The sequence below is a fragment of the Cebus imitator genome, unplaced genomic scaffold (assembly GCF_001604975.1).
Source record: "Cebus imitator isolate Cc_AM_T3 unplaced genomic scaffold, Cebus_imitator-1.0 Scaffold45, whole genome shotgun sequence".
Lineage (NCBI taxonomy): Eukaryota > Metazoa > Chordata > Mammalia > Primates > Cebidae > Cebus > Cebus imitator.
In genome coordinates this window covers 16,784,640-16,807,817 of record NW_016107360.1, presented here as the reverse complement: position 1 = coordinate 16,807,817, position 23,178 = coordinate 16,784,640, and the positions used below count along the sequence as shown (strand labels likewise).

General features: G+C 42.5%; 2 protein-coding genes and 1 non-coding gene across 8 annotated transcripts in view; 2 read left to right on the top strand and 1 right to left on the bottom strand.

The window, feature by feature from the left end:
- The window catches only part of NT5C3A (5'-nucleotidase, cytosolic IIIA), a 43,076-nt gene extending 35,119 nt beyond the window's left edge, over positions 1 to 7,957 (top strand). For all 6 annotated transcript variants that reach the window (XM_017527140.2, XM_017527144.2, XM_037737960.1 and 3 more), the window contains 6 exons: positions 1,215 to 1,261; positions 1,982 to 2,067; positions 3,579 to 3,668; positions 5,271 to 5,433; positions 6,548 to 6,748; positions 7,624 to 7,957. In XM_017527140.2, the coding sequence (XP_017382629.1) occupies positions 1,215 to 1,261; positions 1,982 to 2,067; positions 3,579 to 3,668; positions 5,271 to 5,433; positions 6,548 to 6,748; positions 7,624 to 7,725 (689 nt within the window). In that variant the 3' untranslated portion in view covers positions 7,726 to 7,957. The remainder of the gene's footprint in view (positions 1 to 1,214; positions 1,262 to 1,981; positions 2,068 to 3,578; positions 3,669 to 5,270; positions 5,434 to 6,547; positions 6,749 to 7,623) is intronic.
- A 2,694-nt stretch (positions 7,958 to 10,651) lies between these two features.
- FKBP9 (FKBP prolyl isomerase 9) overlaps positions 10,652 to 23,178 on the bottom strand; it is a 47,420-nt gene continuing 34,893 nt past the window's right edge. The window contains exons 7-10 of the mRNA XM_017527139.1: positions 22,239 to 22,425; positions 17,125 to 17,270; positions 14,388 to 14,551; positions 10,652 to 12,047 (exon numbers count right to left, since the gene is read on the bottom strand). Coding sequence (XP_017382628.1) covers positions 11,871 to 12,047; positions 14,388 to 14,551; positions 17,125 to 17,270; positions 22,239 to 22,425 — 674 coding nt within the window. The 3' untranslated portion in view covers positions 10,652 to 11,870. The remainder of the gene's footprint in view (positions 12,048 to 14,387; positions 14,552 to 17,124; positions 17,271 to 22,238; positions 22,426 to 23,178) is intronic.
- On the top strand, positions 15,482 to 15,586 carry LOC119470969. Its single transcript, XR_005199956.1, has one exon. It is a non-coding gene; the product is annotated as a U6 spliceosomal RNA (small nuclear RNA).

Here is a 23,178-nt window from a genome sequence, read left to right as displayed (position 1 = left end):
AAAAAAAAAAAAAAAAAAAAAAAAAAAAAAAAAAAAAAAAAAAAAAAAAAGGAAAGAAAGAAAAGAAAAATTATCTTGATAATTTTTAAAAACTGCTAAAAATTGCCAGGCATAGTGGCTCATGCCTGTAATCCCAGCACTTTGGGAGGCAGAGGTGGGAAAATCACTTGAGCCTAGGAGTTTGAGACCAGCCTGAGCAACATAATAAGACCTTTTCTTACCAAAAAAATAAAAAATTAGCTGGGCATTGTGGCATGCCTGTGGTCCCAGCTACTTACCTGGGAGGCTGAGAGGATCCTTGAGCCTAGGAGGTCAAGTCTATAGTGAGCCATGATCACACCACTGCACTTCAGCCTGGATGACAAAGCAAGACCCTGTCTTAAAAAACCCACCACTAAAAATCTTCATATCCTTTGCCCTATTAATTCCTCTTTGGAGAATTTCTAAGTTAACAACCCCAAATGCAGTTTTTAAAAAAGCTTTGTTCACAAAAATAATGGTGACTAAGCTCAACATAAGATTATTACTAATAGCAGATGCTTGGAAGCAACCTAAAAAGTTTAATGCTGCAGAAATGATATAAATTCTTTTCTGCTAACATTCCAGAAATTTTAATTACATGGAAAAATGCAGACTACAATGTGAAATGAAAAAGAAAGAATTCAAAATTACAGATTTGGTGTGATCTGTTATCTAAATGATATACACGCAATCTTAAGACTGAAAGGAAATATAGTAAAATATTGTCAGTGACTTATTATTGAATGGTAAAACTTCTTACCATTATGTTTTTGTTTTCTTCTTTACAGTGGTCTGCATTTTCCAGATGTTTACATCAAGTATTTATCTTTTTATTAAGAAAAAAATATATTTCCCATATATATTTCTTTTATTTAATTACAAAGGAGAAAGTGGAAGTGATCAATACACAGTTCATAGTGTTTAAAGATATTGAATTGTCTAGCTCAGTGATGTAAGCAGTCACTAAATCTCAGGTTTTAAACCATTAGCTTCTCTAACAGTGTCATGTGAATTACACCACTAAGACCAAAAGTTATAATAACAATGTTAGTTGATAAGGCATTACTTAAAGTGTTGGGTTGGTATAAAAGTAATTGAGTTTTTTGCCATTACTTTATAGCAAATTATTCATAGTAGTAACATCAATCAGAGTATCTCTTCTAATACTTATATTGCTTTCTATCTTTCTTCAGATATCATTGACAACTGTAAGCTGGTTACAGATGAATGTAGAAAAAAGGTAAATACTAACAATAATCCATAATCACTCAGAGACTTCATGACCCTTTTGCCCGAGAATTTCTTCAGGTGCATCTACACAAATAAGAATGGATGTCAAGTGCTTACAGCTATGCCTGGCACATAGTAAGCACCCAGTAAATAGTAGGTTTGCTGTATGAATTACACATTCAAAATGTATTTTAAAGATAAAAATTAACAGTAACTTTTAACAACAAAACTTAGATTTAAAACTCTTAAATGATTGCCAAAGGACTCTGGTGTTGTTACGTTAACCGGAGAATTAAAAGTATTTTGGTTTTCTGTAGGTTTTACTCCTTTAAGTTAATAAGGAAGTTGCTTCAGTATTTTGCTTGAGTACATGTCTGTGTATATCTTAACAAAATGCAATCTGAAATGCAAATCAAATTTAATACCTTTATATGAAAACTAAAGTGTTTTTTGTACTGATCATATTATCGTCAATTGGTTTTTACTCACCTGAAAGTACTTTACAAAAGAAAGGTAGCTTTTTGCAGGTATATTTGATTACGTGTCAACTAAGATCAACAAATATTTTTTCAATTGATGCAGTAGCTCAACTTATAGTTTGTGGAAAATATTTGTTTACATTGTTTTGCTTTAAATAAAACCAAGCAGATTTAATGACTATAATATTCATGATTAAGTTATAATATAATATTCTGTAATATTCATGATTAAGTTATTCATTTCTTCCTAGTTATTGCAACTAAAGGAAAAATATTATGCTATTGAAGTTGATCCTGTTCTTACTGTAGAAGAGAAGTACCCTTATATGGTGGAATGGTAAGTGTATATTAGGCAGTAGGAGGATTTTTAAAAAATAATGAAACAACACTATAGTTGCAACTGGTAGCTTATTTTTGCCCTGTATTGTAAATAAACATTAATAAATTATGTAAGTTAGAGCATTGAATAACAAAATGAGCTCTAATTATCTAATCTCTCTAACAGTTTAGGAATCTTTTAGTTTTGTTTAGTTAAGGTGAAGTCCAGTAGGAATAAATTAAAAGTTCCGCATTTAAGTCTCAAATTAAAAATAAGAATTTTTTTTAGGTATATGGACAAGATGTAGCTTAATGTATAACGAAAAGGTATGAGGATTTAAACTGACTCTGAACTCAGAGCCAGCAGGTGATATGGTCACCCAAAAATTGACCTTTGGTTGCATTAATCAAAATGCAGTGTTCCAAGCAGACCACTGTGAAAGCATTGTGTTGGGTTCTGGAAGAATGCTGTTAAGAGAAACCATGACAACAGCGACCAAAAAAAAGATCATGACAAACTTAAAGGAGTCAGAGGAGTCCACCAGAATGATTAGAGGAATTTGAGCCTTCCCACTTGAGGAACATTTCAAGAAATAGAAAATGCTTTGATGTGAGAAGCAACAACTTCTTTTAAAATCTTAGAAGACAAGGAATGATATGTCTTTATTGTCCTGTTACCTAACAGTATACGTACTTCATCTGTATTTATGGTATTAAATGTTGAGAAGATATTAGACTTAACTCTACACACCTGTAGCAGCAGAACTGGAACTAGACTTGGAAGATATAAGAAGATTGATTTCAGCATGAGAAAGAAAAGCCGGTCATTAGAGTTTTCTGGCAATGGAATAAGCTTCCCTGGGAGAATGAGCTTACTGACATGATAGAAGCTGACCCAGGCAGAGAAGAGGGTGATTTAGGAATATTATAGGGGTATTTTTAGGTATCAGATGAAGAATTAAGCTTTTTTTTTCCCCTTTGATTCCTTTCTTTTTTAGTGGTTATTTGCATAATTGTAATGGGTGAGAGTTATTCTAAAGGCCCTTTATGCTGAGATGCTATGATTATAGGTGTTTTTTTACATAATTATAAAGCAGGCTAATCTATATGTAACACTTGCCATAACAAAGATTTTCTCTCTTGCTCACTAAATAGCATCTTCAGTATGTAGACAATTCATGAAAATTCAAAATACAAACAAATTTACAAAATGGGTTTGCTCGAATTCTTCTTATTGCAGTCAGAGAAAGGATTATGCCTCCATTGAGTTTTTATCTGTAGAATTAGGAAAGGTTTATAGCTAGTTTCCTCTTATGACCTTACTAACATATTTAAGCTAAGTCTGGGTTTGGGAGGACTGGGAAATTCAGTAAGAACGTACATATCACCTTTTGAGACATGCGGTATATATCCATTAATGATGAACTTAAATCTCTAAAATTTAAATCCAAATATGATGAACAGATTTTCTCACATGGAAGAACACTTTGTAATAAAGATACTCTTTTTTTCTTTGGTCATAAACTCCAGGTATACTAAATCACATGGTTTGCTTGTTGAACAAGCTCTACCAAAAGCTAAACTTAAAGAAATTGTGGCAGAATCTGACGTTATGCTCAAGTAAGTTTCTTGGGTGTTTTTGCTGTTACTGTTCACAGCCTTGAATTATTATATATATATATATAGTCAGTTGTACTTTTTTAAAAATAAGATATTGAATATTTCATATATAAACATATCCAAAACATGCCACCTATCCCAAAATACATAGTGGTTAGACAAGGAATTTAGAATGACATACTAGATCTTGGTGTAGGTAATAAGAGCCTTGTGAGATTTATATTCTAATTTGTATTTTCTTTCTCCAGATTAAAAATGTCAAGACTTACAAATTTTTGAACCAAGACTATTTAAAAAAATTTTAGCAAAATACTTAAGAAAGACATATAATATGAAAGGAATGTATAAATCAAGTTGAAAGGGATTTAAGTATACAAGTATACTTTTTTTTCTTTTTTTGAAGACAGGATCTCGCTCTGTTGCCCAAGCTAGAGTGTAGTGACATAATCAGTCTTACCTCACTCCAACCTCTGCCTCCTGGGCTAAAGCGATCCCTTTGCCTCAGCCTCTCAAGTAGCTGAGACTACAGGCATGCTCCACCATGCCTGGCTAATTTTTGTATTTTTTTTGCAAAGATGGGATTTTACCATGTTGCCCAAGCTGGTCTTGAACTCCTGGGCTCAAGCAATCCCAAAGTGCTGGGATTACATGTGTGAGCATCACACCTGGCAGTATACTATGTCTAAATTTACATGAGTCTACTTTTAAAATTCTCTAACTTGTTTGAAAACTATTTCTAGGAAAGATTATTATGTTTTAGCATATAATTATATATGTATGCATGAGTTATAAGATACAAGAGGCTTTTCAATACTTTGTATTACCTCCTAAAATTTTCAATTTATTAGGCAAATGTGGTGATGTTACTTTTTTATAATGATATTGTATTTTAAGGTGATTATTTCTAAAAAGGAAAGCAATAAATTATCAAAAAGTGTGAGGACGGCTACTGAGTGTTTCATTCCTTAGTAGGCAACAACAGCTTTATTTAACCTATGCCCAGGAAGGGTAAAAAAGGGAAGAGAGCTTAAGATCTTAGTAAAGAGACAAGCCACATGTTGAGAATACAGCTAAGTTCCTGCCACTCTGCTTTTGTGACAATGGCAGCAGTCAGCCTTCCACCCCAACCTAAGTGGGTTTTTTTAAGGTATGGCTTAACTATTGTTTTCTCTTTTTAAATTTCATTTTAGAGACAGGGTATCACTGTGTTGCCAGGACTAGACTAGAACTCATGGACTCAAGCACTCTTCAAGCCTTAACCTCCCAAGTAGCTGGGACTATAGGACATGCACTGCTATGCCTGCCTATTTCTTTTTAAACGGTATAAATTGTGAACTGTAGGTTTGTATTCATATTCAATGAAAGCTTAAAGACATCTAGTTTGCAGTATTAGAATTGATTAAAAGGAAGGTAAAGAGTTAACTGTTGTTTGAAAAACTTATAGTATTGTTGATATCGGTAACGGCCATCTTGGGCAGTATTTTGAAATGAGGATATAAGTGAGCCATAGAATTACTAGGAATATTTCACTTTTTTAGCTACTAAGTGAAAAGGAACTATATCTTGCTCTTTAATAATCAGTTTGTTATCTCCATCTTTCAGGGAAGGATATGAGAATTTCTTTGATAAGCTCCAACAACACAGTATCCCCGTGTTCATATTTTCGGCTGGAATCGGTGATGTACTAGAGGAGGTTATCCGTCAAGCTGGTGTTTATCATCCAAATGTCAAAGTTGTCTCCAATTTTATGGATTTTGATGAAACTGTAAGAATATGAAATCATTCTTCATAATTTTAGAATCTGAAAATATTTTAATCATGTAAATTTATTTGTTTTTATTTAATATATATCCATTAAGTTAGGCCAAGTGGATAGGCCTACTATGGGACTCCATCCTTCTCAGTGTTAATATATCCATATCTTAAAAACATTGGCCGGGAGCAGTGGCTCACGCCTGTAATCCCAGCACTTGAGGCCAAAGCGGGTGGATCACCTGAGGTCAGGAGTTCAAGACCAGCCTGACCAACATGGTGAAACCCGGTCTTTTTAAAAAAAAACAATGTGCCCTTCTTAAACTTTCATTCCGCAAGATATGGACTAATAATAAAAGTAGTAAAACTTTTTGTTTATTTGAGACGGAGTCTCACTCTGTCGCCAGGCTGGAGTAAAGTGGTACCGCAGCCTCCCAAGTAGCTGGGATTATAGGCGCCTGTCACTATGCCCAGCTAATTTTTGTGTTTTTAGTAGAGATGGGGTTTCACCATGTTGGCCAGGATGGTCTCGATCTCTTGACCTCATGAGCCACCTACCTTGGCCTCCCAAAATGCTGGGATTATAGGAATGCGCCACTGCACCCGGCCTTTTTTTTGAAACAGAGTCTCACTCTGTCACCAAGGCTGGAGTGCAGTGGCGCAATCTTGGCTTACTGCAACTTCCACCTCCCAGGTTCAGGCAATTCTCCTGCCTCAGCCTCCCAAGTATCTGGGACTACACAGGCCTGTGTCACCACACCTGGCTAATTTTTATATTTTAGTGAGATGGAGTTTCACCATATTGGCCAGTCTGGTCTCAAATTCCTGACGTCAAGTAATCTGCCCTCCTTGGCCTCCCAAAGTGCTGGGGTTACAGGCGTGAGCCACTGCACCAGGCTGTTTTACCATTTAAAATGGTCTCTAAAAAATTATTTACTTCTCCGAGCCCTTCTTAGCTATGGTAAATGCGATGGACTTAAGTAAGTGCTTTGAGATCTCTAGTATTAAAGATAAATTTACAAATATACTGAAATAATAGTGACATCAATTAAGAGCTCCAAAATATGAAAATCCAACAGATAGGATTTTTAAAACCTAGTGTTTCAAAAGATTTATATTTTTCATAGGGGGTGCTCAAAGGATTTAAAGGAGAACTAATTCATGTATTTAACAAACATGATGGTGCCTTGAAGAATACAGAATATTTCAATCAACTAAAAGACAATAGTAACATAATTCTTCTGGGAGACTCTCAAGGAGACTTAAGAATGGCAGATGGAGTGGCCAATGTTGAGCACATTCTGAAAATTGGATATCTAAATGATAGAGTAAGTATACAAATCTGTAATTTAATTTTCTGGTAAGAAAAAATTAGGATGAAACATGATAGGCAATTGTTGCCGTGGTCACCTGAGAAAGTAGTTATTTTAGAGACTTTTTTTTTTTAAGGTAAGCCTCTGTTACCAAGGCTAGAATATAGTAATGCAATCACATCTCACTGCAGCCTCCACCTTCCTGCTCAAATAATCCTCCCACCTCAGCCCCTCAAGTAGCTGGAACTACTGGCACATACCACTATATCTGGCTAATTTTTAAATTTTTGTAGAGATGAGGTCTTCCTGTGTTGCCCAAGCTGTTCTCAAACTCCTGGGCTCAAGTGATCCTCTAGGCCTCTCAAAGTGCTGGGATAACAGGCGTGAGCTACTATGCCCAGCCAAAGCATAGTTTTGATCATGCACTTTGATTGTTGTTTACCCTTCTACACTGGTGATGTTTAAAGGAGTTAATGTATGTTTAAAGGAGTTGATGTTTAAAGGAGTTGATATGCATGCTATAGGTACCGGGAAAAGGGAGAATGTGTATTCTATAGGAGGCCTCTGTGTCTTTTACCCACTAGATGCTGGATAGCAGTCCCCTGCCTGAGACTAAAAATGTCCCTTAGACATTGCCAGATGTTCTCTGGACAAAATCACCCCAGTTGAAAACCACTGGACTGGAGAGAGAGTATTTTGGGGAGAAAAGCTACCATGTGGAAAAATGTCTGTCAGTGTGTCTTTGAGAGTTTGAAAATATTTCTTCATTTCAAAGATTTTTTGAAAGTGAATTTATTGTGTCTTGACCAAGAGATCTGACAGTGAGATGCATTTTGAGATTATTTGCTTCTTCACCCAGCATGTTAATTTTCTTTTGTTCTCTTGATTAGGTGGATGAGCTTTTAGAAAAGTACATGGACTCTTACGATATTGTTTTAGTACAAGATGAATCATTGGAAGTAGCCAACTCCATTTTACAGAAGATTCTATAAACAAGCATTCTCCAAGAAGACCTCTCTCCTGTGGGTGCAATTGAACTGCTCATCTGTTCATCTTGCTGAAAGACTTATTTATAATATATCCTTACTCTTGAAGTGTTCCCTTTGTATAACTGAAGTATTTTCAGACATGATGAATGCATCAACTGGAAGCTCTTTTTTCTCCACCTCTCTCAACACACTCCTTACCATATCTTTTAACACATTAAAAAAAAATCTGGCCAGGCGTGGTGGTTCACACCTGTAATCCCAGCCGAGGATTTGGGAGGCTGAGGCAGGCAGATCACGAGGTCAAGAGATTGAGACCATCCTGGCCAACATGGTGAAACCCCATCTCTACTAAAAATACAAAAATTAGCTGGGCGTGGTGGCGTGCACCTGTAGTCCCAGCTACTCAGGAGGCTTGAGGCAGGAGAATTGCTTGAACCCAGGAGGCGGAGGTTGCAGTGAGCCGAGATTGCACCACTGCACTCCAGCCTGGAGACAGAGCGAGACTCCGTCTCAAAAAAAAAAAAACTTAAAACCAAAATTAGAAAAATAGCTCCCTACTTTTCCAAAGTGAATTTTGTAGTTTAATGTTATCATGCAGTTTTTGAGGAGTCTTTTAAACTGGGAACATTTGTAGAAATTTTAAAATAAGTTTTATGAAATGGTGAAATAATATGCATGATTTTAAGTATTGCCATTTTTATAATTTGGGTTATTATGCTGATGGTATCACATCTCTTGAAATTGTGTTAGGTTTTGTTATTTTGTCTGGGGAAAATCAATATTTACCAGAAAAGACTGGCACTTACTTACTGTTGGAAAAAACTGGTGGTGTTTACAACATTGCTAATCGTTACAAAACATTCTACACTAAAGCACTGATAATAAATATGAAATGAAAAGTCTTTTTAATTCTGTGGTCAAAACTATATTAATTGAGTCAACAAATATTGTGCACCTACCATGTTTTTTTGTTTTCTTCTGTCTGTCTGCCTGTCTTTTGTGATATATGAATCCTAAAGTCCTTGTCATAGTGGCTATTTGGATTGAGATTTTCAAAATTTTTATAAGCCTAAGGATAAGATATTTGCAGGGAAAATTTAATCTACCCTTCAGAAAATACTGAGACCTGTGAAAATTCTTTTCTCCCACTGAAAACATCAGTAAAGGTACAGATCTGCAAGTTTCAGAAAGAACCTCAGGCAGAAAGCAGTCACCTCATGGTGACTGAAACTGAGCAGCTTTGTGACGTTAGGAGCCAGCATCTCTCTGTACAGTCCAACTACCCACTCCACATCTCTGCTGCTGCCTCATCATTGGTTTTCAGGCTTTAGACCTGCCATTGTGATAACTTTGACCCTGACTCTTACCCTTAACTCCAGATCCTGTGGACACCTAATTGGTTTGCTTTTAGGACCTGAGCTATGATACACACAAAGCATGATCCAATTGGCTCTGGCCATCCAGTGTGAGCAGCAGTCTCTAGTCCAGTCAGGTGTGGCGGAAGGCAAGGTTTTAGAAAACCTTTTTTTTTCCTGGGAATGCCCATCCTTATCCCCCACCACCACTCTCCTTTCATTATCATAAACAATGAAGCAGGCCAGGTGCGGTGGCCCATGCCTGTAATCCCAGCACTTTGGGAGGGCAAGGTGGGTAGATCTCTTGAGCCTAGGAGTTTGAGACCAGCCTGGGCAATATAGGGAGACCCCATATCTACAAAAAATTAGCCAGGTGTGGTGGTGTATGTCTGTAGTCCCAGCTACTGGGGAGGCTGAGGTGAGGTGGGAGGATCACCTAAGCCTGGGGAGGTTGAGGCTGCAGTGAGCTGTGATTGTATCACTGCACTCCAGGCTGGTCAACAAAGCAAGAACCTGTCACTCACACACACACACACACACACACACACTCTCTCTCTCTCTCTCTCTCTCTCTCTCTCTCTCTCTCTCTCTCTCTCTCTCTACCAGGTGCAGTGGCTCACACCTGTAATCCCAGCATTTGTGAGGCTGGGGTGGGTAAATTGCTCGAGCTCAGGAGTTTGAGACCAGCCTGGGCAACACCCCCGAGGCTGGGGTGGGTAAATTGCTCGAGCTCAGGAGTTTGAGACCAGCCTGGGCAACACGCAGGACTCCGTCTCTACTAAAAATACAAAAAAATAGCCTCCCGAAGTGCTGGGATTACAAGGGTGAGCCACGGCACATGGCGAGTATTTGCTTTTTAACAGCAATTGTATGTATATATTATACATATATTTCATGCATATTATTATTTATAATATATATTAAAATATTATTGCTTTTAAATGTATAATTGTGCTACACACACACACACACACACACTGTTTCTCTATACATGTGCCAGTTATTCTCCATTTGCTCCCACCCACCCCATCGCTACCTCAGATTCATTCTCCACCTTTCTCTGCATCCAAGAGGCTGACCTCTGAGAACTCCAGTCTCTGAGCTCCTCTTACCCTCTGGCTTCCAACAACCGGTGACAGGCAGCAGAGAATGGGGGCACAGAGGGGATGGGGCACTTGTCCCTCATTCTGCTGCAGTGTCAGCCGCACTGCTAGTAGTGGCTGCATCTCTCCGTGACGACTCCAGGCAGCCCTTCCTGTGCTGCTCCTGCTGCCTCCTCTTGACCCCTCAGGCCTCAGTGACAGCAGCCTCCTGCAGTGGCCAACACTGCTGTCACAGGCACTCAACATCCTCAGTTCCCCCAGCCCTGCTCACACCACTCTAAACAGTCCTTTCCTTAGCTTCTCTTCAGGAGCCCTGGAGGAGGGCCAAGACCCTGATTGACACTCCCTGTAAGTAGAGCGCACTCCCTCAATAACTGTAGCGAAGTCCTGCTGTTTTCATCAAGGGGATTCTGACTGCACAGTGCATTCTCATAGGTCTTCAGCCTTCCAATAAAACATGAGAAAACCAGATATAATTCAACATTTTATATCAGAAAAGATCAGCTTTCCAACATTTATTCCATTGAATGAGTGCACAGCATTTTCACGAATTATCTCAGGGCTAAATCAGTACAAAATAGTTTAAATTAGTAAAAAAGTAGTTTCAAAGGGAAATCATTGACAACTTCAGAGTAAGTGCCACCACCACTTGGAAACAGAGGACAGAAGGTAGCCATGTGGTTATTGCATGATGCAGGAATCGGGCCGGCAGGTGGACTGTCATTCCTGTCTTTGGCAGCTGGCCTCTGCCTTTGGGGCACCACTCTCTCCAGGACACAAATGGGCAGCAGGAAAATGTCACCTTGTGGATACTCAGCAGCTCATCTATTGGAACGAAACTTCCATCTCGGACAAGGAAAATACTCTGTTGAGTGACCAGCGGAGCCCAGCCCCCAGCCCTATTTATCTAATTAGTATGGATAAAAAAAAAGTGTTCTATGGGATAGAAAGGTGGGAATAAGATAAAGCTAAGCAGATGACCTTATGTGGCAAACGCAAAATCAAATTCTCTATTTGTGGTCTGAGATGCCTTTTCCTGGCCCAGTTTTCTGTCCAGAAGGCTCTTTTAACTTCCAAGTTACACACTATTAATGGGAGGCCCCACAGTGCGGCGGGGTGTGGTGAGCTGGAAAAGCATGATATGCATGTGTGTGTGGCGGGGAGCATCATCAGAGCTTACACAGGCCGCTAGGAAGAACCACAGCTGTCTTCTGGGAACCCTGCTGGGGCAAACAAGCCCTCTGCCTTTCCTGCCCATCTCAAGAATATTTCTAAAAGGTTTTAACCAGCAAGTTAAAAAATGTTAACCCTCTTTATGTAGGTACCCTGGACACTTTTTCTTATGGTTCCTCCCAGATGGTTATAACTTCTGTGTGGCACTATATCCCTTTAGTAACAAAATTTCCTAGAAGGCTCACAAATCATGGTTGGCAGTGCAATCTTTTCAATACTGGACACATCCCATGCCGAGACCCCCTGAACAGCTTTTGTTTACTATCACTGGCAATCAGCCTAAACTTCTCACCCATATATCAACCCACCCCGATGTGTACACCAGGTACTATGTGACCAACCTACTACTGGCTAATGATGCACCTTCTGAGAGACTCTCGCACCCTCACTGCACATTCTGCCACGACAGGTGGCTTGGTGTCACGTACTCCCTGGCACCATCTGATTCATGCCAGGTTTAGAGTTCATCGTGTTTGGCTTCCTGATCTTTGAGTTTAAATTCCTCGGCTATGACCTTCCCGTCTCCATTCCGGTCCTGGTTGGTGAACATATTCTTCACGATCAGCTCAGCATCAAAGCCAGGAGCGAGTTTCCCTTTGCCAGATGCCACCTGGGCATGAATGTACTCTGAGAACTGGAAAAGAAGGGGACAGGACAGACCTTGAGTTCAGCCACTGCGAACGCCAGGCCTGGGGCCAGAAACAGAGCAATCTGGTGGTGACAGGGCTGAAACCTGGGTCTGGGATACCAACACAGACAAGATCATGTTGGCAGCCAAATGACCTATGACGTGTGTTTTGTTTTGTCTTGTTTTTTTTCCAAATGCAGGTGAAAAACCCTTGTACTAAATGACTCCAAGAGCCCTTAGTATTCAGGTAGCCAATACGCAGCAGCTGTCAGAGCTATCAGTTCCCCAACTTGGCTCCCCACCAAAGGTTGACCCCCATGACCACTCAAGAATGTAAGAACATTTTTGGATGCATGCATTCATTCATATGATCAAAACATACATTCTACTACGTGCTGAGCGCTGTTCTAGACTCTTGAAATACATCAATACACAAACAAACATCCTGCCCCTGTAGTGCTTGCATTCTAGTGGAAAGACAGACAATTAGACATGAACATAAAAACAAGTAAATTACACGTTAAGTTACAATGTAAAATGCTCCAGAAAAAAATCAAAAAGCAGAGCTCAGTAAGGAAGGGAGGAAGGTATGAAGTGTTATATTCAGCGGTCAGGATAAAGCCTTAAGGAGAAGAGAAGATTTGTGCAAAGGCTTAAAAGAAGGGAAGAAAAGGGCTGAACAAGTTATCTGGGGCAGATGTCTCCTGAGCAGAGAGGGCAGCCAGTGCCTGGGCTCAAGGTGGATGCATGCCTGGCTGGTCAGAGACAGCATGGGGTGAGGGGTGGCCGGGTAAAGTGGGCAGAAGGAGATAGCGGGCGAGGAGGTCACAGCAAGCAGGAAGTGCAGGGTCTTCCTAGACTACTGTGAGGCCCTGGAGACAGGGCCTCGGCAGGTCTGACCCAGCTTCTGTGTGAGAATAGCCACTCTGACAACCGTAGAGGCAAGGGAGAGGGCAGGAGGAGCTTCATGAACAGCACTGCTGTGATGCTGCAGGGTGGAGGTCGTGAGAAGTGTCAGGTTCTGCACGTGCTCTGAAGGTAGAGCTGGAATGATTTCCTGAGGATTATTATGGCCTACAAGAGAAAGAGGAGTCAAAGATCATGGAGTGCTCTCACCTGAGCCACTGGAGGCCAGTGTTGCCACTGACTGTGATGGGAAAGGCTTTGGGTAAAACAGGCTCCAGGGGTGTGGGGGTGCCGGTGGATAGCAGGGGTTCAGTAAATGAGGACATCAGGCAAACAGCTGAACACATGACAGTAAAGTGGAGAGAAGAAACTGGAGTGGAGCTACAAATCCAGACACCATCAGGATACGGACCCCACAAGACCACTGAGCCAGTGACTTCAAGATGGAGAAAAGAACAAAGGTCAGGACTTAGCCTGGGGCACTCAAACATGAAGAGATCAGGGAGAAGAGGCCTGAGAGGACGTACCAGGGAAGCAGAAGAAACACCACAGACGTGCGGTGTCTGGGAAGCCAGAAAAAGATGTGTCCTGCAGGGGAACCAGCCGTGTTGAAGAGGAGCGTGAGAACTGACCACTGGATTCCATGATACAGAAGGCAATGGCCACCCTGGCAAGGTCAGGCTCAGAGGCACAGAGGGACAAATGCCAGACAGGAGTGGGTTTAAGAGAGAATGGAACGAGAGGAATTGGAGATAGGGAAGACACACAATTCTTTTGAAGTTTTTGCTGTAAAGGAAGGAAAATAATGAAAGAAATAGAAAGCCACATCTGGGGAAGGGAAAAATAATAGCACCACATCTGTGTGCAAATGAGAATGATCCAGAAGTGCCGATGATGTGGAGAGAGAGAGGAAAAGGCTGGAGGAAGTGCTTCAATAGCAGATGTGGAAGAGGCGGGGAGCTGGAATTCCCCAGGGGTGAGACAGAACAGACGGTTCTATTGCCCAGCTTCACAAAGAGGCATGTAGTCCTGGCTCAAACCTCTGAGTAGCTGTGTGACCTTGGACAAGTCATGTACGTTCTCTGTGCAGTTTCTTCTAAAAAACAGCTGTTGTGAGGGCCAAACAGAGAATACACTGAAGACACTCAGCACACACAGGCACATGGCGAGCACCCAGTAACGAGAACTAAATACAGACTATGTGCCCTGGAATCAAGCCCTGCACCTCCCAGGGACTTGGTTTCTTCAGAGAGGAATGGTAACTTGCATCGAGAGGGAGTGTGTAAAAGCGCTTGGCACACGAGTGTGCTGGTCATCTCACAAGCCCTCCAGCCCACTGGCCTCACCCTGAGAAGGCCTCACCTTCAGAACTGGCCTGGTGGCCTCACCAGGCTCCCTGAGCTCTTCAGTCCCACCTTCCTACAAAGGCCAGTTAGTTACCTCTTCCAGGAGGACTTCTCCATTGCCATCCTTGTCAATTTCTTCAAAGAGGTTGGGTGATACCTCACCATTCCATATGAACATGTACCCCTCGGGCAGGCCGGCCACCAGCTCCAGCAGCTCAATGTCAAACACCAACACAGCACTGCCAGGCACTTCTCCATCTGCCCAGGCGACAGGAGTGGGAGGCGGTGTCAGCTGGCAGGCAGCAGTCGAGTCCATCAACCAGCACCCACCCCGACCTCAGCAGCCTCACTCAGGTTAGGACTTGTGGCCAAAGGAAGAAAACCGAGCAGAGGCTAGTCACTTTCCCACTGTAGGCAGTGGCCTGTTAACGAAATCAGTTTAGAGGGCCGTGACAGAATACAGGGTATTCTGTTCCTTTTTTAAAAAAATTAAGGAATAGAATAAAGGCCAGGCACAGTGGCTCACGTCTATAATTCCAGCACTTTGAGAGGCCAAGTCGAGCAGATCACTTGAGGTCAGGAGTTCAAGACCAGCCTGGCCAACATGGTGAGACCCTGTCTCTACTAAAAATACAAAAAGTAGCCAGGTGTGGCAGTGCACACCTGTAATCCCAGCTACTTGGGAAGCTGAGGCATGAGAATTGCTTGAACCAGGGAGGCGGACATTGTAGTGAGCCGAGATCACGCCACTGCACTCCAGCCTGGGTGACCGAGTGAAACTCTATCTCAAAAAAAAAAAAAAAAAAAAAAAGGAATAGAATACATTGTACCTATAGAAAGGATAGGTATTATGTCATGAATCTTGAGTTTCAATTTTATTTTAGTTTATTTATTGAGACAGAGTCTTGCTCTGTCACTCCGGCTGGAGAGGAGTGGCATGATCTCAGCCCATGGAAACCTCCACCTCCCAGGTTCCAGTGATTCTCTTGCCTCAGCCTTCTGAGAAGCTGAAACCACAGGTGTGTGCCACCACAGCTGGCTAATTTTTTGTATTTTTAGTAGAGATGGGGTAGGATGGTCTCAATCTCCTGACCTCGTAATCCACCTACCTCAGCCTCCCAAAGTGCTGGGATTACAGGTGTGAGCCACTGTGCCCAGCTGTCAATTTTATATATAAAACTAAACATAATACCCACTTCAGCAACACATACTAAAATTGGTACCATGCAGAGAAGATTAGCATGACACCCGTGCAAAGAGGACATGCAAATTCGTGATGTATTGATTAAAAATAAATACATAAATGTGTGTATGTCTAAATTACATGTTTATGTAGGATACAAATTGGGAAACACAATGTATTTCTTATTGTGTGTCTTGTTGAATAAGGTTTGAAAGCTGCTTGTAGAAACTGCACTGCAATGGTAAAACTTTTAAGCAAATCTAACAGCAGAACTTTTAGAATTGTAACAATATGCCTAAAGATGATGATCCAAGATTTGACTATAAGCACTAATTCATATTATATATAACATCTAGATTATATGTTATATGTTATAATTATTTATAATGTATCATATTATTATATCATATTTATAATATATGTTGTAAATTATAATATATAATTATAATTATAAGGATTATAATAATTATATAATTATATATGTAATTATATGATTATAATATAATTATAATTATATAATATAATCACATAATTATATAATTATAATCCTTATATTATAATTATAATTAATTATAATAATATAATATATAATAATTAATTATAATTATATATTATAATTATTTATAATATATCACAGAAAAGTCTTAAAGAATATATAACAATTTTTTAAAGGGTTTCTTCTGGGATTGGTAGGAAGAACAAATGTACTTTACAAGTCTTTTATGGGGAAAAAAAGATCAATCCACAGTGCCTATCATTGTTACAAGTTAGCTCTTTCTATCTCCTCCATGTCTAGATATCACCAGTGTAAAAACGTTGAAAAGAAGGGGTTCCTGGGGCCAGGCACGGTGGCTAACACCAGTAATACCACCGCTTTGGGAGGCCTAAGCAGGAGAATCCTTTAGCCCAGGAGTTCAAGACCAGCGTGGGAAAGATAGCGAGACCTCGTCTCTAAAAAATAAAGTCAGCCAGAAGTGGTGGCACATGCCTATAGTCCCAGCTACTCGGGAGCCTGAGGGGGAAGATTGCTTGAGCCCAGGAGTTCAAGGCTGCAGTCAGCCATGACGGTGCCACTGCACTCCAGCCTGCGCAACAGAGCAAGACCCTGTCTCTGAAAAAAATAGGAGTTCCTGAATTCCTATGTGGAAGACACATTGTGGCTGAAATAATGGAGCAGAACATAACCACTGTGAGGATGAGGTAAAGGCAGTATTTCCAGAACTCGCAACTAATCTCTACCAAAAAGGAAACTGTTGGACAGCCTACAGGCTCAGAAGTGAAAAGCAACAGCCTACGACATTCAACCTGTCCCAGGAAACAGTTCCAGAAGGATGTGCCCAGTCTGACCCCAGAGAAGCCTCCCGGACAGCTCCCAGGGACACCTCCCACAAATAGGTCTGAAGATCCAAGATTTATTTCACTAATACTTGTTCTTTCTCAAGAGAGTAATGGAGCAGTGACATGGCTCACTGAATTCACAGGGGCCTTTAAACGAAAATGCTAAATAATTTTTAAAAATAGAAACCACAGACTCTTTGGATTTTACATGGAAGAAGCATACTGTGATTCTAACTGTGGCACCCCAAAAAACACAAAATTCAGATGGTAAGCAGGCCCCAAACACCCTTGAATACTGTTGCTTACTCACCCACGCCAGCCTCCCCATAGCCCAGGTGGGGTGGAATGATGACTGTCCGTTTCTCGCCAACACACATCTCTCTGAGACCCATGTCCATTCCCAGTACAACTTGTCCAGATCCCAAAACAATATTGTAAGTTTTGCCTAAATTCCACCTAAAATGAAACAGAAGAGCCTCATGTTAGGTCACCAACCCGTTGGCACTGAGAGTGTTCCCATGGGAAAAACGCATCACTCACGGGATATTTCTACCAAAGAAATAAAAATCCCTATCTAATCCTGAGGGAACATCAGACAAACACAAATTGGGGCACTTGCTGAAGAATGGCTGGCTGTCATCTTCAAAACTGTCAAGGCCATGAAAACCCAGGGAAGACCGTGGAAGTTCCAGAGTGGAGGAGCATACTGGAATGGGGTCCTTTATGCTTGAGCTGGGGAGATGGAGGCTGTCGTGAGCCAAGATCGGGCTACTGCACTCCAGCCTGGGTGACAGAGTGAGACCCTGTCTCAAAAACAAAAACAAAACAGAAAACCCTGGGTTTTGGATTCAGCAAGACCTGAGTTGGATTCCTCATTCTGCCACTGAATTTGACCCTGAGAAATGTAATCTCTCAGTTACTTTATCTACAAAACGGAGACAACAAATATAGCTACCTCACAGGGATGTTTTAAATCGCAAGTAACAATTTATGCTTGGCACAGTGAAGAGGAAGTACAAAGGGCTCCCACCAAGCGATTAATCATTTTTGATGGCCACGGGCCTGGGAAGCCAGTTTAAAAAAAGTTTGCTCTATTACTTCAGCCACTACTAAAAATAAATCTACTTCAAAATCTGTGGCATTCCCACCACTGCATAAAGGCAAACAGCTAGTATGTTTTTTTTTGTTTTGTGTGTGTGTGTGTGTTTTTTGAGACAAAGTCTCGCTCTGTCGCCCAGGCTGGAGTGTAGTGGTGTGATTTTGGCTCACTGCAACCTCCGCCTCCCGGGTTCAAGCGATTCTCTTGCCTAAGCCTCCTAAGTAGCTGAGATTACAGGTGTGCACCACCATGCACCATGCTCGGCTAATTTTTGTATTTTTAGTAGAGATGTGGTTTCGCCATGTTGGCCAGGTTGGTCTTGAACTCCTGACCTCAAGTGAACCACCAGCTTCAGCCTCCCAAAGTACTGGGATTACAGGCGTGAGCCATCACACCCGGCCAGTATGTTCTTTACTCCAAGGAGAAAATTCCCCTGAGCCCCCTTGATGCCCATGAGCAGCTGGTGACAACATGGACTGGTGACCCTTTGGGTCACATCCTCTTCGCAGGCTTCCTGGCCTGCCCGTCCCCAAGGGCAGCCGCTTCTTTCCCTCCTCCAGCTGGTTCCCAGCAAACCAAGACAGGGTTTGTGTTTTCCCACCTGGGAGGAACCCGAAACAAAGCCAGCTCTGGTGAGGGACGCCTTGGGGGAGGGAGCCAACTGCTACTGCCTGCCTTTCTTAGGGGCTATTCCAGTTGCAAAGTCTTATGACAGAATATTCCAGAACTCAGTCATCCAGGAATGCATGTTTCTTCTTCCTCCCTGAGGCCAGTTTAAACATGCATGCGTTAACAAAATCCTCCAAGCAAACAATTTGTTGTCACATGTCATCTTTGAACACACCACTCATTCTTTTTCCTCAGGTCCTTTGATTTTCTTTCTCTTTTGGGTAGTGTTTCTCTCAAACCCAGTCCTCGCTCCCCTGCGTGCTTCCTGGCGCCATCCACTGCCGGCCTGCAGCTTCCTGCCTGCTCAGCTCCCACTCTGCTTCTCCTCTCTAGGCAGCAGCTGCTGCCTTAGTCCTGATGAACAGGACTCAGCCCACACAGGGCTCTAGCTGGGACCAGGTAGGCAGGTGCCGGCCAAGCTTTCCATTATCCCACTATTCTGAAGCTTACACCAGGAAGAACACCAGCAAGGACGCCAGATGCTACTCTTCTGCTGCAGATTTACATGTAATCCAGAGGCTCTCAGGGTACAAAAAGCACTTCCTAATAAGGAGCCGTGGCTCATATGGCTCCCAAGTGCTCTGCCAGGATGTTATGAATCCTCCAAACACACGCACGAGGCAGGGAGACCAACTCACCCTGCCCCACGTGAGAAGCAGATCCTGGACCTCCGAGAAGGAGTTCCTTTGTTCATTCTCCACGCCCACTTCCCCTTTCCTCAGCCTTAGGATCAGCAGACAGGAATGTGAACATCAGCAGGAGCAGTAAGAGCAGCCGTGGACCTTACAGACCCTTCCAACCTCATGGACCATTTTCACTCTTAAGGAGTTTGCTTGATCCACAAAAGCACTACAAGCCATGTCCCTTCCCTGCTGCCCTGGCTCCCGCTAGCTTCCAATAACCAGTGGTTGGGATTTCTTTGCAGGGCCTGTTGTAAGCCAGGTCCCTGTAAGTCTGGGCCCTGGAAGCTATGCACATACTTCTTTGATTCTAAAGTGCGAATTTTTTCACAGTTCAACCTCTCTGTAATGGAGATACATTTTATGACTGACAGTAAGTCATCTGTCAGTGCTTTTACTTGGTCAGAGATACATCAAATAATGTTTCCGTCACGCCCTTTAGAGTTGATGAAATACGTTTAAATGTATGAGCATACAGGATCCCGTAGCCCCAGAGGGAGAGCTCCAAAGAGTATATCCATAGGGTCTTTTCTTTTTCTTTTTTTTTGGAGACAGAGTCTCACTCTGTCACTCAGACTGGAGCGCAGTGGCGCAATCTCGGCTCACTATAACCTCCACCTCCCAGGCTCAAGAGATTCCCCTGCCTTAAATAGCTGGGGTTACAGGTGTGCGCCACAATGCCCAGCTAATTTTTGTATTTTTAGTACAGACGGGGTTTCACCATGTTGGCCAGGCTGGTCAAATTCCACAGCCAGAGTCACCCAAAGCCAGAAGGCAGAGGGACAGGTGGAAGGGAGAGAGGGCCCCGCATATCCAGAATCAGGGCAGCAACACACACTTGCTTATGCAAAGCTTTTTTTCTCCCCAAAAACAAACTTAGGATAACTAAGTCAGGCTCAGTACAAAAATGGATATAAAAAACACTGCTAAAATTAGCCGGGCATGGTGGCTCACACCTGTAATCCCAGATCTTTGGATAACTGAGGCAGGAAGATCTCTTGAGCCCAAGAGTTTAAGGTTACGGTGAGCCATGATTTTGCCACTGCACTCCAGCCTGGCTCACAGAAGAAGACCCTGTCTCTAAAAAAAAAAAAAAATTTAATGCTGAAAATGTTTCTCTCCCAAAGAAGAGAAGATTAACTTACAGAAATATCTGAAGATTCAGGTTCACAAGAAGCAAAGCCCCTTCTACACGCCTGACACTAGTTTATGCTGTTGGTTCCTATTTAATATATTCCCAGATTTATTTCAATCAATGAACATTTATACAATGCTGCTTTTGTGCTATGCTCTGGGTAAGGTGCAGGGCATAAAAATGTAAATAAATAAATTGAGTGTCCATAAGGTAACAGAGATAGAAACAAAACTAAAAGACAGGTAATGCATAAGTGTTATCAGACTACAGAAGCAGGAAGAGTTGATTCTTCTAGGAATTAAGGAAGGATTTGGAGAAAAGAGAGAACATTTAAGCCAGGGCAGAAGTTGGCCAGAAAAAGGAAGAAAAACAGTGCACAACCTGCACTACTGCACATGGCAGCCCTGGAAGGTGGAAGATGGGCCCCATTAGAAGAGACTGGTGAGGCAGAACGGAGCTGACAGAGAGCCTTATGTGCCAGACTTGGGAGTTTGCCCTTTATCTGTGCATCAATGTTTAAAGAAAGCAGTTAGGCTGGGCATGATGGCTCACACCTGTAACTCGAGCACTTTGAGAGGCCAAGACAGGAGGATCATTTGAGGTCAGGAGTTCAAGACCAGCCTTGGCAACATAGTGAGACCTCCATCTCTACAAAAATTAAAAAATTAGGGTTAGGTGCAGTAACTCACACCTATAATCCTACAACTTTGGGGGGCTGAGGCAGAAGGATCGCTTGAACTCAGGAGTTTGAGACGAGCCAAGGCAGCATGGCAAAACCTCATCTCTGGTAAAAAAAGAAAAACAAAATTGCCAAGTATGGTGATATATGCCTGTAATCCCAGCTACTTGGGAGACTGAGGTACAAGGATCACTTGAGCCCGGGAGACAGATGAGCTATGATCATGCCCCTGCACTCCAGCCTGAGCAACAGAGCAAGAACTTGTCTCAAAAAATAAAAAAAAATAGCCAGGTGTGGTGGCACATGTCTGGTGTCAGCCACTCGTGAGGCTGAGGTGAGAGAATCACTTGAGTCCAGGAGGTCGAGGCTGCAGTGAGGTATGGTCACTTCCCTCATTCCGTCATGGGTAACAGAGTGAGACCCTGCAAGAAAGAAAAGGAAAGGAAAGAAAGAGGCCGGGCATGGCAGCTCACGCCTGTAATCCCAGCACTTTAGGAGGCCAAGGTGGGTGGATCACCTGAGGTCATGAGTTCAAGATCAGCCTGGCCAACATGGTAAAACCCTATCTCTGCTAAAAATACAAAAAATTAGCAGGGTGTGGTGGCACGGACCTGTAGTCCCAGCTACTCAGCAGGCTGAGGCACAAGAATTGCCTGAACCCGGGAGGCAGAGGTTGCAGTGAGTCAAGATCATGCCACTGTACTCTAGCCTGGGCGACAGAGTGAGACACCATCCCCCCACAACCAAAAAAAAGAAAAGGAGAGAAAGATAAAAGAGAAAGAAAAGAGAGAGAAAGAAAGGGAAGGAAGGAAGAAAGGGAAAGAAGGAAGGAAGGAAGGAGGGAGGGAAGGAGGGAAGGAGGGAGGAAGGGAGGAAGGAAGGAGGGAGGGAGGGAGGGAGGAAGGGAGGGAGGGAAGACAGCAGTTATATGATGAGATCTGCTTTTCAGAAAGACAATTTGAGAGGTTGAAAAATGACCTGTAGCAGGGCAAAACCATTAATAGGAAACTCTTAACATAATGCACCTGAGCAGTGATGCAGGCACAAGCTCTGCAGTGGGACAGCACGGAGATAAAAGCTGTCCACCCAAGAGAGGAGGGTGGTGGGAGCAGCTGTCTGTCACCCTCCAGGCTCACTTCCACACCATTCTGGTTACCCTTACGTGGAGTCCAGCAGGGTCCCATCCAGAAGTGAGGCGTTGTAGTGATACTTGAGGTAATCTCCCTTCTTACTCAGCACTGAGCAGTCAGGGGGTTTGTAGTGGGAGGTGATGCTGATCGAGTCTGAAGGGTTGTGGAAGTCAATCACGTGGATGTCGAACACCAGCACAGCTGAGCCGGGGATATTCCCTAAATGACAGACACGGGGAATTAGTGAATGACCCTGCAGGCTGCAGCACATGGGCCTCCTAAGTATCACCAGGTGTGTCCTCAAGGCCCTCCAAGTGAGGAAAACAGGCACCCAGATACGGAACCCTAGGAGGACTCCAAGACTGATGCTGAAAGGGCCATTAGACGTAACCTCATCTTTATTTTACAGGTGGATAAGCGGCGGCACAGATTTGCTCTGGGTCCCACAGCCTGTAATGAGCACAGTTTGGACTAAAATTCAAAACTATGGCCTTTTGCCCCATGGAATCGTTGAGCTAAGATGAGTGGCTAAGTTAACCACAGATGAGGAAACTCAAGCCCAGCCAAATCAATACTTGCCCCTCACCCACTGGAAGTAAGAGGTGGGGTGAGAAAATCAGCCATAGAGTGAAATCACTCCAATGTCCTACCACTGCTCAAGAAAAGCATAACATAAACTTCATAAAGAAAAAAACACCCATGGCCGGGCACGGTGGCTCACGCCTGTAATGCCAGCACTTTGGGAGGCCAAGGCAGGCGGATCACAAAGTCAGGAGATCAAGACCATCCTAGCTAATACGGTGAAACCCTGTCTCCACTAAAAACATAAAAAATTAGTCAGGTGTGGTGACATGTGCCTGTAGTTCCAGCTACTCGTGGGGCTGAGGCAGGAGAATCGCTTGAACCCAGGAGACGGAGGTTGCAGTGAGCCAAGATTCCAGCCTGGGTGACAGAACAAGACTCTGTCTCAAA